General features: G+C 42.7%; 1 protein-coding gene across 3 annotated transcripts in view; it reads left to right on the top strand.

Moving 5' to 3' along the window:
- The first annotated feature begins 642 nt into the window (after positions 1-642).
- LOC311138602 (extended synaptotagmin-1-like) overlaps positions 643-14,484 on the top strand; it is a 51,889-nt gene continuing 38,047 nt past the window's right edge. For all 3 annotated transcript variants that reach the window (XM_084173354.1, XM_084173356.1, XM_084173355.1), the window contains exons 1-2: positions 643-1,337; positions 2,656-2,697. In XM_084173354.1, coding sequence (XP_084029480.1) covers positions 978-1,337; positions 2,656-2,697 — 402 coding nt within the window. In that variant the 5' untranslated portion in view covers positions 643-977. The remainder of the gene's footprint in view (positions 1,338-2,655; positions 2,698-14,484) is intronic.

The following is a 14,484-nucleotide window of genomic DNA, read 5'->3' on the forward strand; positions in this document are numbered from 1 at the left end:
TTACATGCTAAAATCGCCACTGGGGGATTCGGAAAGAATGGGAACTCTGCAAGTGTAAAATAAACAGAAGCGCATGTGCTTTAGTCTGTGAATTTATTTTCTGTTCTGTGTTGACTATGGGATGTGGGTAATTTTTCAATTTCAAAGCAGGGTGCATGTCTGAAAAACGTATGGTTTTGGGGGTGGGGGGATCCCATATGTTCATTTCCCCACGCAGCTGTGCCTGTCCGTCTCCCAAACCAAAACAACAGGTGCCTGGGGGTGGGAGGATGTTTTTCATCTACATTTTTACAGATGATATCAATTTAATACTGCTTTCGCGGCACTTCAGCACGCAGCGACAGTTCGCTTCAGTTTTTGCGCAACCCTAACCTTTAGATGCCAACTATCGACCCATGGCAAGGCAAGCATGCGAAGTCAGGAATGAGTCAAATAATTTAACTGCAGCGTTTCTCTTCTGTCCTTGCTATTCGGAATCCTTAGGACGTCCAACTCTGACGTCACCCATTGACGTTGAAATGTTAAATGGTAATAGTTACAGGGTTAAGGGTAGGGACGTCCCAAGAATCCCAGATAGCACTAACATTTTCCCTTCATGGGCTGGGCGTGTTTCTAGAAAACAGCCCTGGCCTAGTCTAGTGTGTTCATATTTTTTTTCCTCCTTGGAAGACAACACATGGAGGAATAGCTAGCTACGTATTGAAATGTATTGTTGTAATTGCTTATGAAATGTTGTACTCTTAACGTTTAATGCCACGCATTGTCTAGGTTTGGCAGTACCCGCACAGTACCCGCCAAGAAGACTGGCTGGATTATGAAAAGGTAGAGATGCGGTTTTAAAATCAACTAGATAACGTTACCTAGCCTATTCGTCAGTACTGAGTTGTAGCCTAGCCTACATTAGATAGCAGTCTCTGTTGAAAAGTACGCATTGAAGAACTTGCGCTAGCCTACATTTTCTGTCAGAAAACGCCACGATGCAAAATCCGGACTCGGGGCAGGGAGAATCCACCAAGGACGCATCTGGGTCGGCCCATTCCGAAAAGAATGCACCGAATAGCTTAGAAATTGAAACCCCCAAACCACAAGGCGTTGACGCTGTATCGGTTCTTTGGACATTTGGCAAGTGCCTAGGTGCCTTGCTGCCCGTTTACCTGGCAGGGTACTACCGGGTTAGCACCAGTCTGTTGGTGTTCGGGCTCATGGTCTACACGGGATGGAAGCACTCACGCGAGGCAAAAGAAGCTCGTCTGCGGTCTGCATTTCACCACAATGACAACGAACAACAATATACAGACATGAAAATGTTCAAAAGTAAAAAGGATCTCCCTGCTTGGGTAAGAAAACGTTGATAACTATCAGTCACTGACTCACTGCATTATCTATGTTTAACCTGGTCCCCCTTCCCCCCATCAGATGCCACAAGTCGACCTCCTCCACCTAGCTAGGTCTATGGTCCTAGCGAGCCAGTATGTTCCACACATAACCATGCCACAATAGGCTATGCACATGCATGGTTACAGAAAATATAAAAGGACCAAATATATCCTCGCAAATGTATCCTAAACCATAGCTATTTTAATCGAAATGATTACTGTGCAATAGGATACATTAACATAATTTGAACATGGGGAGAACAATGTTATTATACAGTTATTACATCTACATGCTAAAATCCCTGGCTCTAACTGCCCCCAATATTTATGTGGCTGGTATACTGTATCCAAGCTACAGTAGCCAAGGCCCTATGTCATCATCCCCATGCAGCTGAGCTGAGACAGAATTGATCTTTCTTCTCAAAGGTCCCTGAAAGATAATAATCTGAAGCACTCAGACCATTGATGCATAGGTATAAGGCCATTTGAGATGTACTGATTGAGGCGTGGTCTTTTGATGCGCTCTCTTTTTCTCTTATCTCTACAGTGTTTCTCTCTCTCTCTATTCTCTTTACAGTTTCATTCTCTCTATCTATCTCTCTCTCCCTCCCTATGTATGATTCCTCAGCTGCTTCTATATTAGGCAATTCTCAATATGCCTTCCCTCGGGACTAAGAGGGAAAAAAGGAGGGAGTGAGTCAGAGAATGAGTCTATTTCAGAATAACAGATAAGGAGAAGAAACAAGCTATCCCAACTACTGGTCACAACATAACCTTTAGCACTTAGTCTGTTTGGGGTGTCAAATCTGTTTGGGGTGAAGAATGGTGTTTGTTTACACTATAATCTGTGCTTGACTGAAATAGGTTCCGGTACTCATTTTGGGTGCCAGTACTGTTTATATTTAGGTGCAGGAGCTCCACAATACTTTTGAGCTAATATTCTATAAGAGGAACAGGAGCTCAAGCAGTAGAACATTTGCGGTGTCTGTACTCAGCTCCGGTGAGCTCCTGCCCACGTCAAGCACTGACAACTAAGGGAGTTGTGTTTAGTGCCAAAAGAAGGCATTGAGATGATGGCGCACTTATGTCTTTCTCACCCACTTCCTGTCCCTCGGATGTTGACAGTTTCCGTTGTGGCATTTACTAACAACACAGACAAAAGCACTGGGAAAAGCTAGTCCGATAACCCTAGCTATACAGCTCATTATGTACATGATAAGACAACTCCTGTATTCCTCCTAAATCTGTGACTGATTTATTTATTTATAATTCCTCACAGGTCAACTTCCCAGATGTGGAGAAGGTGGAATGGCTCAATAAGGTACTGCTGCATTACCTCCCTATGTCAGTTTTCATCTGGTATCCTCTCAGCTTACAAATGCCTGCCCTTTAGAGAGACTAAAGAGAAACCCTATTCATCATTCTCCCATTAAACACACAGCAAACACACATGCCTATCGCTGTCTCTGTGAGCCAGCTGCTATGATGATAGACGGGTGGTGGGGCATGATAGCTGAGCGATTAGTGCTGCTGCAGCTACACTGCCATGTTACAGCAGGGACGCCCACCCCAGTAGCCTCGCCACTGTGTCTGGGCTGTAGGCAGCTCTCTCCCCTCCTACAGTAGAGAGCAGAGCAGGCCCATTGCCAGGCCACTCTGTCAACCTTTCCATATTAGTGCTGCCTGACTCACAGGAAGAAGGAGGGGACAGCTGAACCCCTAAAATCCAATCAAATGGCAACAATTGTTCCTTCCCCTCAACCTCTCTTTCACTCTGTCTCTTCCAGCCCTGCAAAACCAGGCTGTGCCTGTGTTCTAAGAATAGGCCTCAGCCAAGACTGAAATTATGATGTTCGCTACAATGGGAACACGAGGTCCGAGCACAGCTATCTGTTAGACAAAGCAGATATTTGAGTTTGATTTCCCTACAGGGGCATCAGCAGACTACTGGCCTCTAGGTGCCATCACCCAGAAACCATTGCTGTTCATGTTGCTGATGACTCACTCTAGATTTACCAGGCTGGACCCAGATATTATTTCTTTCTCCAGCATGCATCTACAGTATACAGTGCATTCGGAAAGTATTCAGACCCCTTGACTTTTTCCACATTTAGTTACGTTACAGCCTTATTTTAAAATGGATGAAATTGTTTTTTTCCCTCAACAATCTACACACAATACCCCATAATGACAAAGCAAAAACAGGTTTTTAGAAAATGTTGCAAATGTAATAAAAAAAACTGAAAATATCACATTTACATAAGTATTCAGACCCTTTACTCAGTACTTTGTTGAAGCACCTTTGGCAGCGATTACAGCCTTGAGTCTTCTTGGGTATGACGCTACAAGCTTGGCACACCTGTATTTGGGAAGTTTCTCCCATTCTTCTCTGCAGATCCTCTCAAGCTCTGTCAGGTTGGATGGGGAGCGTCGCTGCACAGCTATTTTTAGGCCTCGCCAGAGATGTTCGATCGGGTTCAAGTCCGGGCTCTGGCTGGGCCACTCAAGGACACTGAGAGACTTGTCCCGATGCCACTACTGCATTGTCTTGGCTGTGTGCTAAATGTTGTTGTCCTGTTGGAAGGTGAACCTTCACCCCAGTCTGAGGTCCTGAGCACTTTGGAACAGGTTTTCATCAAGGATCTCTCTGTACTTTGCTCAGTTCATCTTTCCCTCGATCCTGACTAGTCTCCCCATCCCTGCCGCTGAAAAACATCCCCACAGCATGATGCGGCCACCACCATGCTTCACCATAGAGATGGTGCCAGGTTTCCTCCAGACGTAACGCTTCGCATTCAGGCCAAAGCGTTCAATCTTGGTTTCATCAGACCAGAGAATCTTGTTTCTCATGGTCTGCGTCCTTTAGGTGCCTTTTGGCAAACTCCAAGCGGGCTGTCATGTGCCTTTTACTGAGGAGTGGCTTCCGTCTGGCCACTGTACCATAAAGGCCTGATTGGTAGAGTGATGCAGAGATGGTTATCCTTCTGGAAGGTTCTGCCATCTCCACAGATGAACTCTGAAGCTCTGTCAAAAAAAGTCAAGGGGTCTGAATACTTACCGAATGCACTGTATGACATTACTGTATGATACTCACTGCCAGTGAGGGAGTCGTGTCCTGCTTTTAGACAAACATGAAACCCCCCTAGAACTCGACAGAGATCAAATGTGAGGTGGCCTAAGAGAACCTGTCTGATGTCACGCTGATTCATTGTTGGGAAAAAGACAAAATGCAACAAAAATATTTGTTGTTGTGGAAATTGAGATTTTGGTTGTTCTGGATACTTTAAATCATTAACTTTATTGTAATGTAAAAATATTGTATGATTACTTAACGAAAACAGTTTTTTTTACGTTAGCTAGCATGCCCAATGTGAAAACGTTAGCTCTAACTTCCCTGACCTGAGAGTGTCACAGCTGACTTGGCCCATTCAAAATAACATGCTACAGATAAATGAAATCAGGCTGGTTTAGACACAGAATAATTAGCTAGCTATTTAGTAATGTAGTAGTATAACGTCATTTACAATCAACAATGTAGTTATGAATTTTGATTTAGTCTATAAGTAGCCGTACGCCGGAGCTAACGTTCATAAAAGAGGTTCACACTTTCTTTCGTTGTTGCTTTATCAGTGGGTAGGCCTATTAGCTGACAAAAATGACATGAAAAGTGATCAAAATATATTTACAGTATTGCAGTAATTTTAACATTTCAGAATTATTTAGATTTTAGGTATCAAAGCAGTCTAATCGATATCCTATCCTAAACTTGGAAGCGAGAGGCATCTTCCTGTCATTCGTTAGCTACAGTTGAAGTCGGAAGTTTACATACACCTTAGCAAAAAACATTTAAACTCAGTTTTTCACAATTCCTGACATTTAATCCTAGTAAAAATGCCCTGTCTTAGGTCAGTTAGGATCACCACTTTATTTTAAGAATGTGAAATGTCAGAATAATTGTAGAGAGAATGATTTATTTCAGCTTTTATTTCTTTCATCACATTCCCAGTGGGTCAGAAATTTACATACACTCAATTAGTATTTGGTAGCATTGCCTTTAAATAGTTTAACTTGGGTCAAACGTTTCGGGTAGCCTTCCACAAGCTTCTCACAATAAGTAGGGTGAATTTTGGCCCATTCCTCCTGACAGAGCTGGTGTAACTGAGTCAGGTTTGTAGGTCTCCTTGCTCGCACACGCTTTTTCAGTTCTGCCCAAACATTTTGTATAGGATTGAGGTCAGGGCTTTGTGATGGCCACTCCAATACCTTGACTTTGTTGTCCTTAAGCCATTTTGCCGCAACTTTGGAAGTATGCGTGGGGTCATTGTCCATTTGGAAGACCCATTTGCGACCAAGCTTTAACTTCCTGACTGACGTCTTGAGATGTTGCATCAATATATCCACATAATTTTCCTTCCTCATGATGCCATCTATTTTGTGAAGTGCACCAGACCCTCCTGCAGCAAAGCACCCCCACAGCATGATGCTGCCACCCCGTGCTTCACGGTTGGGATGGTGTTCTTCGGCTTGCAAGGTCCACCTTTTTCCTCCAAACATAACGATGGTCATTATGGCCAAACAGTTTTCTCCAAAAAGTACGATCTTTGTCCCCATGTGCAGTTGCAAACCCTAGTTTGGCTTTTTTATGGTGGTTTTGGAGCAGTGGCTTCTTCCCTGCTGAGCGGCCTTTCAGGTTATGTCGATATAGGACTAGTTTTACTGTGGATATAGATACTTTTGTACCTGTTTCCTCCAGCATCTTCACAAGGTCCTTTGCTGTTGTTCTGGGATTGATTTGCACTTTTCTCACCAAAGTACTTTAATCTCTAGGAGACAGAACGCGTCTCCTTCCTGAGCGGTATGACTGCTGCGTGGTCCCATGGTGTTTATACTTGCGTACTATTGTTTGTACAGATGAATGTGGTACCTTCAGGCGTTTGGAAATTGCTCCCAAGGATGAACCAGACTCTACAATTTTTTTTCTGAGGTATTGGCTGATTTCTTTTGATTTTCCCATGATGTTGAGCAAAGAGTTTGAAGGTAGGCCTTGAAATACATCCACAGGTACACCTCCAATTAACTCAAATGATGCCAATTAGCCTATCAGAAGCTTCTAAAGCCATGACATCATTTTCTGGAATTTTCCAAGCTGTTTAAAGGCACAGTCAACTTAGTGTATGTAAACTTCTGACCCACTGGACATGTGATACAGTGAATTATAAGTGAAAGTGCAATTGTCTGTAACACAAAGTAGATGTCCTAACCGACTTGCCGAAACTATAGTTTGTTAACAAGACATTTGTGGAGTGGTTGAAAAACAAGTTTTAATGACTCCAACCTAAGTCTATGTAAACTTCCGACTTCAACTGTATGTCATTTTTAGCCGCATCCCATTTATTGCTAGCCCTGGCCACTCGCCTTCACTCCCCACAAAGATGTAAAAGTATTGGATAGGTGTAGATTTTTTTTTTCCCAATACAGTTACACCAATCCACTGCTTTGAAGGGGTGTGAATGAGTGCACAGGCGAGATGGAGTGCAAATTGGGGTTGTGCTTCTGTCATTCTAGTAATGGCACACACCCGCAGTCTTTCTGTTTTCTACCCTGAACAAAAATATAAACGCAACATGTAAAGTGCTGGTCCAATGTTTCATGAGCTGAAATAAAGATCCCAGTCATTTTCAATATTTCTCTAAAATGTTGTGCACAAATTTGTTTACCGTATTTTCCGCACTATAAGGCGCACCGGAGTATAAGCCGCAGCAGCTAAATTGAATGATGTGTACATATATAAGCCGCACTGGACTATAAGCCGCAGGTGTTTTAATGTTTAATTACCATATGTAAGGGTTCGTGCACAGAGGGGATTGTCGGGAAAGAGATGTCTGCTTGAGGAAGCTCCCATTTATTAACATTTCAACAAACAAGTTGCATATTTGCATAACGTATTCAAGTGTTACCATTTAGTGCAATAGTAGCTACAGAACATATACTGTGCTGTGTAAACTGTACTGTATCACATAACGTTTCAGACACATTCAACTTTCAAACTTAAACCGTGCGCTCCCATCGCACATACCGGCAGTGATCTACAGCAGTGGTTTTCAACCAGTGGTCCTTGAGGGAGTGCTAGGGGTTCCCCAGCAAAATTAGTTAATAGCGTCACAATCATTTAACAACTTAACTTTGGTTATTTTTGAAAAACCTTGAAAAGTGTGCACATCTTTGAATATTTATCTACATTATAGCCTACAGTAGTACCATAACAAAAAACAAAGCTTACAGCGCTTGACGAGGCAATATCAATGGCTAAATTAAATGTGTTTTTTTTAAAGTGCGTAAGCCTAAAGTTGCAGCAACACGGCTGCTTAAAATATACGGTAATCAACCTACCAGAAAAGTCATTAATCCTCGTCTTCATCTTTTAGGCTAAGGTGCAGTACACGGCTGTAACCAGAAAAGTCAAGTCATTAATCCTCATCTCCGTCTTCTTCCTGCGTACTAAAACCACCAAAGTCCTCATCTTCAGTGTCGGAAACGAACAGGCTCAGGGTAATGTCTGTCTGTCTTGCTCTCGTTCTGTCTCTCGTTCTGTCTCTCGTACCACTCTCGGTTCCACTTTTACGCGCTACCTGTCTCACTCTTTTCCGGCCTCCAGGTTTCCTGCTGGAGCCCGCCGCTTAAAGGTGGTCGGGCGCGGACCGGTCATAGAGCCCATAGAGTTAAAGTTGGTGGACTGTAACCTGTAAAATCCATAGATTTAGGAGGTCTTCTAGTGGCCGTTAGCTGTAAAAATACATAGATTAGCCGCACCGTTATATAAGCCGCAGGGTCGAAAAATGGGAAAAAAGGCGCGGCTTATAGTCCGAAAATTACGGTACATCCCTGTTAGTGAGCATTTGATCCTTTGTCAAGATACTCCATCCACCTGACAGATGTGGCATATCAAGAAGCTGATTAAACAGCATGATCATTACACAGGGGCACCTTGTGCTGGGACAATAAAAGGCCACTAAAATGTTACGTTTTGTCACGCAACACAATGCCACAGATGTCTCAAGTTTTGAGGGAGCGTGCCATTGGCATGCTGACTGCTGGATTGTCACGAAGAGCTGTTTCCAGAGAATGGAATGTTCATTTCTCTACCATAAACCGCCTCCAACGTTGTTATAGAGAATTTGGCAGTACGTCCAACCGGCCTCACAACCGCAGACCACGTGTAACCACGCCAGCCCAGGACCTCCACATCGGGCTTCTTCACCTGTGGTCTCGTCTGAGACCAGCCACTCGTACAGCTGATGAAACTAAGGAGTTTTTCTCTGTAATAAACCCCCTTTGTGGGGAAAAACTCATTCTGATTGGGTGGGCCTGGCTCCCTAGTGGGTGGGCCTGGCTCCCAAGTGGGTGGGTGTATGCCCTCCCAGGCCCACCCATGGCTGTGCCCCTGCCTAATCATGTGAAATCCATAGATCAGGGCCTAATACATTTATTTCAATTGACTGATTTCCTTATATAAACTGTAACTCAGAAAAATCGTTTAAATTATTGCATGTTGCGTTTATTTCTGTTCAGTATCGTTAGTCAATCATCGTTGAAGCTGACAGCTGACTTCTAAGATAAATAGCGACATTGCTTGTTGTTTGATTTAGCTAATTAGTTATAATTACTTTAGGCAAATTTGCCAGTATGCTCTGAATGACCGGTAATCAATGATTATTTTACGAGTGGTCCCAACGATTTTCTGTCACCTCATCATGAATGGAGAGATGAGAGCATCTTCAACGAGGAGCAAGCAAGGTATGTTAAGCTTTCTAGACTTCATAAACTATCATGCCTACACTACCTGCATCTACTTTGTATTTGTTTAAGGTAGGCTATAGCCAATGTTGGTAGAGTGACAGTAATATTGAAGACAAGTTTGAAGACAAGCTGATATAGCTAACGTTAGCCTAAATGTTTCACTGACTATTTCACTAGCCATGGTATTTTTCATCCATGTAGCCCACAAAACATGTTAGCTAGCTAACAAGTTCATGTTAATTCATTGAGAGAAAGGAATAGAGATAAGAGACACACAAAGGTTTGAAGAGGAAGAGAGCCCCTTTGTGTGTGTGTTTGTTAACATTTGGGTCTCCATGACAATTTACTTTATTGTGGACCCAAATAAACAAGACTGATAAAGCACTGAAACATGCTTTTTTTCCCTTCAGGGTAAGATGGTGAAGGGAATGGGCCGGCTCATGGATCTGGTGGCCAGCGCTGGATCCAAGGCGGTCGTCACCATGGAGCACTCAGCTAAGATATGAATGATGACCTAGTAGTTTGTGTGTATTAGAGATCTCTTTGTGTTTGTTTGTCAGAGAGTCAAATTCATGAATATAAATATGATTTAAATCCTTCTTGCCCACTGCCATCCGGGTCTTCAACAACACCAGGTCGCATTCAACGCACGACACTATCTAGTCACTTTATTTGCTTTTGCACACTAGTACTGTACTATTTTACTCTCTTTCCAGCTATATTTACGTTTTGTGTGATTGTCTTGTAGTGTTGCGACTACTTGTATTGTTTTTACATTGCCTGTATGCCAAACTCATTTAATCTCATCTCTCAGCAGATGAGATTGTTCCACCTGGCCATGGAGACGTCAGCAACTTGTTCCAGCACCCGTTCCTGCAAGATTAATTTAAATTATAATCATTATTTTGGACATCTTTCATGCCATCCAGTGTTGTATATAGTCAAATCAAACAGCTCTTTCTTTAATGTTTTTCTTTTTAAGGATTTGTTGTTGATGGTTCATAGAAATGTACATTTATTTTGGCTCCATGTATATATTATTGTACAGTATAATAATTTGTTCTAGTAGTGATTATTTAATGCAAACAATACAGTGCCTTGCAAAAGTGTTCATCCCCCTTGGCGTTTTTGTCATTTTGTTGCATTACAACCTGTAATTTAAATGGATTTTTATTTGGATTTCATGTAATGGACATACACAAAATAGTCCAAATTGGTGAAGTGAAATGAAAAAAAATAACTTGTTTCAAAAAATTCTAAAGAATAAATGACAGAAAATTGGTGCATGCATATGTATTCACCCCCTTTGCTATGAAGCCCCTAAATAAGATCTGGTGCAACCAATTACCTTCAGAAGTCACATAATTAGTTAAATAAAGTCCACCTGTGTGCAATCTAAGTGTCACATGATCTCAGTGTATATATATATATATATATATACAGTGGGGAGAACAAGTATTTGATACACTGCCGATTTTGCAGGTTTTCCTACTTACAAAGCATGTAGAGGTCTGTAATTTTGATCATAGGTACACTTCAATTGTGAGAGACGGAATCCAGAAAAAAAATCCAGAAAATCACATTGTATGATTTTTAAGTAATTAATTTGCATTTTATTGCATGACATAAGTATTTGATACATCAGAAAAGCAGAACTTAATATTTGGTACAGAAACCTTTGTTTGCAATTACAGAGATCATACGTTTCCTGTAGGTCTTGACCAGGTTTGCACACACTGCAGCAGGGATTTTGGCCCACTCCTCCATACAGACCTTCTCCAGATCCTTCAGGTTTCGGGGCTGTCGCTGGGCAATACGGACTTTCAGCTCCCTCCAAAGATTTTCTATTGGGTTCAGGTCTGGAGACTGGCTAGGCCACTCCAGGACCTTGAGATGCTTCTTACGGAGCCACTCCTTAGTTGCCCTGGCTGTGTGTTTCGGGTCGTTGTCATGCTGGAAGACCCAGCCACGACCCATCTTCAATGCTCTTACTGAGGGAAGGCCAAGATCTCGCGATACATGGCCCCATCCATCCTCCCCTCAATACGGTGCAGTCGTCCTGTCCCCTTTGCAGAAAAGCATCCCCAAATAATGATGTTTCCACCTCCATGGTTCACGGTTCGGATGGTGTTCTTGGGGTTGTACTCATCCTTCTTCTTCCTCCAAACACGGCGAGTGGAGTTTAGACCAAAAAGCTCTATTTTTGTCTCATCAGACCACATGACCTTCTCCCATTACTCCTCTGGATCATCCAGATGGTCATTGGCAAACTTCAGACGGGCCTGGACATGCGCTGGCTTGAGCAGGGGGACCTTGCTTGCGCTGCAGGATTTTAATCCATGACGGCGTAGTGTGTTACTAATGGTTTTCTTTGAGACTGTGGTCCCAGCTCTCTTCAGGTCATTGACCAGGTCCTGCCGTGTAGTTCTGGGCTGATCCCTCACCTTCCTCATGATCATTGATGCCCCACGAGGTGAGATCTTGCATGGAGCCCCAGACTGAGGGTGATTGACCGTCATCTTGAACTTCTTACATTTTCTAATAATTGGGCCAACAGTTGTTGCCTTCTCACCAAGCTGCTTGCCTATTGTCCTGTAGCCCATCCCAGCCTTGTGCAGGTCTACAATTTTATCCCTGATGACCTTACACAGCTCTCTGGTCTTGGCCATTGTGGAGAGGTTGGAGTCTGTTTGATTGAGTGTGTGGACAGGTGTCTTTTATACAGGTAACGAGTTCAAACAGGTGCAGTTAATACAGGTAATGAGTGGAGAACAGGAGGGCTTCTTAAAGAAAAACTAACAGGTCTGTGTGAGCCGGAATTCTTACTGGTTGGTAGGTGATCAAATACTTATCTCATGCAATAAAATGCAAATTAATTACTTAAAAATCATACAATGTGATTTTCTGGATTTTTGTTTTAGATTCCGTCTCTCACAGTTGAAGTGTACCTATGATAAAAATTACAGACCTTTACATGCTTTGTAAGTAGGAAAACCTGCAAAATCGGCAGTGTATCTTGTGTACTTGTACTTGTTCTCCCCACTGTATATATACACCTGTTCTAAAGGCCCCAGTGTCTGCAACACCACTAAGCAAGGGGCACCACCAAGGACAAAGTTGTGGAGAAGTACAGATCAGGGTTGGGTTATAAAAAAATATCAGAAACTTTGAACATCCCACGGAGCACCATTAAATCCATTATTAAAAAATTGAAAGAATATGGCACCACAATAAACCTGCCAAGAGAGGGCCGCCCACCAAAACTCACGGACCAGGCAAGGAGGGCATTAATCAGAGAGGCAACAAAGAGACCAAAGATAACCCTGAAGGAGCTGCAAAGCTCCACAGCGGAGATTGGAGTATCTGTCCATAGGACCACTTTAAGCCGTACACTCCACAGAGCTGGGCTTTACAGAAGAGTGGCCAGAAAAAGCCATTGCTTAAAGAAAAAAATATGCAAACACGTTTGGTGTTCGCCAAAAGGCATGTGGGAGACTCCCCAAACATATGGAAGAAGGTACTCTGGTCAGATGCTTTTTGGCCATCAAGGAAAACGCTATGTCTGGTTAAAACCCAACACCTCTCATCACCCCGAGAACACCATCCCAGGGACTGGGAAACTGGTCAGAATTGAAGGAATGATGGATGGCGCTAAATACAGGGAAATTCTTGAGGGAAACCTTGTTTCAGTCTTCCAGAGATTTGAGACTGGGACGGATGTTTACCTTCCAGCAGGACAATGACCCTAAGCATACTGCTAAAGCAACACTTCAGTGGTTTAAGGGGAAACATTTAAATGTCTTGGAATGGCCTAGTCAAAGCCCAGACCTCAATCCATTTGAGAATCTGTGGTATGACTTAAAGATTGCTGTACACCAGCGGAACCCATCCAACTTGAAGGTGCTGGAGCAGTTTTGCCTTGAAGAATGGGCAAAAATCCCAGTGGCTAGATGTGCCAAGCGTATAGAGAAATACCACAAGAGACTTGCAGCTGTAGTTGCTGCAAAATGTGGCTCTACAAAGTATTGACTTTGGGGGGGGTGAATAGTTCTGCATGCTCAAGTTCTGTTTTTCTGTCTTATTTCTTGTTTGTTTCACAATAAAACATATTTTGCATCTTCAAAGTGGTAGGCATGTTGTGTAAATTAAATGATACAAACCCCCCCAAAATCCATTTTAATTCCAGGTTGTAAGGCAACAAAATAGGAAAAATGCCAAGGGGGGTGAATACTTTAGCAAGCCACTGTACCTGCAGTTGCTGTTTAAAAAAAAAATATATATATATATAGTGACAATCTCTTTTAAAACAATCAAAGGAAAGGAAAGGAAACTGAGTTTTGGTGCTCTTCTCTCTTGCCTCAATGGAATTAGAAAAAATGTAACTGAATATTTTAATGCTGTTTTTACTTCTGGGCTGAAGTCAACTTTAAAAGCTCATAACTCAGGTTCTGATAAAGATATCGCAGTGATTAAAAAAAAGAAGATCTGGGACAGTTTTGAAGATTTGTAAAAATGTCCTGATGTAATGAAGGGTTTCCCTAGGTCACCACACAAATTGGTTTCAAAAGTATTACGAAACCGATCAACTAGCCTGCTAATATTGTTGCACTTGCCAATTCTAGGGGTCTTAGGCCTAGTTAACTGATATGTAACCTGAATTCATGTGTGCATTTATGTGGGCCCCATGTAGCTCAGTTGGTAGAGCATGGTGCTTGCAACGCCAGGGTTGTGGGTTCGATTCCCACGGGGGGCCAGTATGAAAATGTGTGCACTCACTAACTGTAAGTCGCTCTGGATAAGAGCGTCTGCTAAATGACTAAAATGTAAAATGTAAGTCAGTGTTTGAGGACTGTGTTAGATGCACATGTGCCCAGGAAGACAGCAACCTTACCTTAGGTCCATGGCCAGCTCTGTCTTGACTCCTTTGGGTCAGTGAGCCCAAGCGGATTATTATGTTCAGATGGTGACGGAAACAAATATATACAAAAGGAAAACTACAAACTAAAGATTCAAAATCAAACAAAAGGCTTCATGGCCACCAAACCAACCAGTAGCCTCACGGCTTGCAAAACTGGGACACTGACTGACTACGCCTTAATTGGCAGCACCTGGTGGGCTTATCAACCAGGCTCAGCACATGGACAAGGTTGCTGCTGCCCCCTGGGGGAATGAAGTGTGGAAGTGTATCCTGGATAGTGTTTGTCTACATCCTAACACTAACCTTGCCCCAATATAATAACATATCTAAACAGTGAAGGCTGGACATAAACAGATCTACAAGCAACGGGTGGCCCAGAATCCTGAATATGTG

Source organism: Coregonus lavaretus (assembly GCF_964263955.1).
Source record: "Coregonus lavaretus genome assembly, chromosome: 12".
Classification (NCBI taxonomy): domain Eukaryota; kingdom Metazoa; phylum Chordata; class Actinopteri; order Salmoniformes; family Salmonidae; genus Coregonus; species Coregonus lavaretus.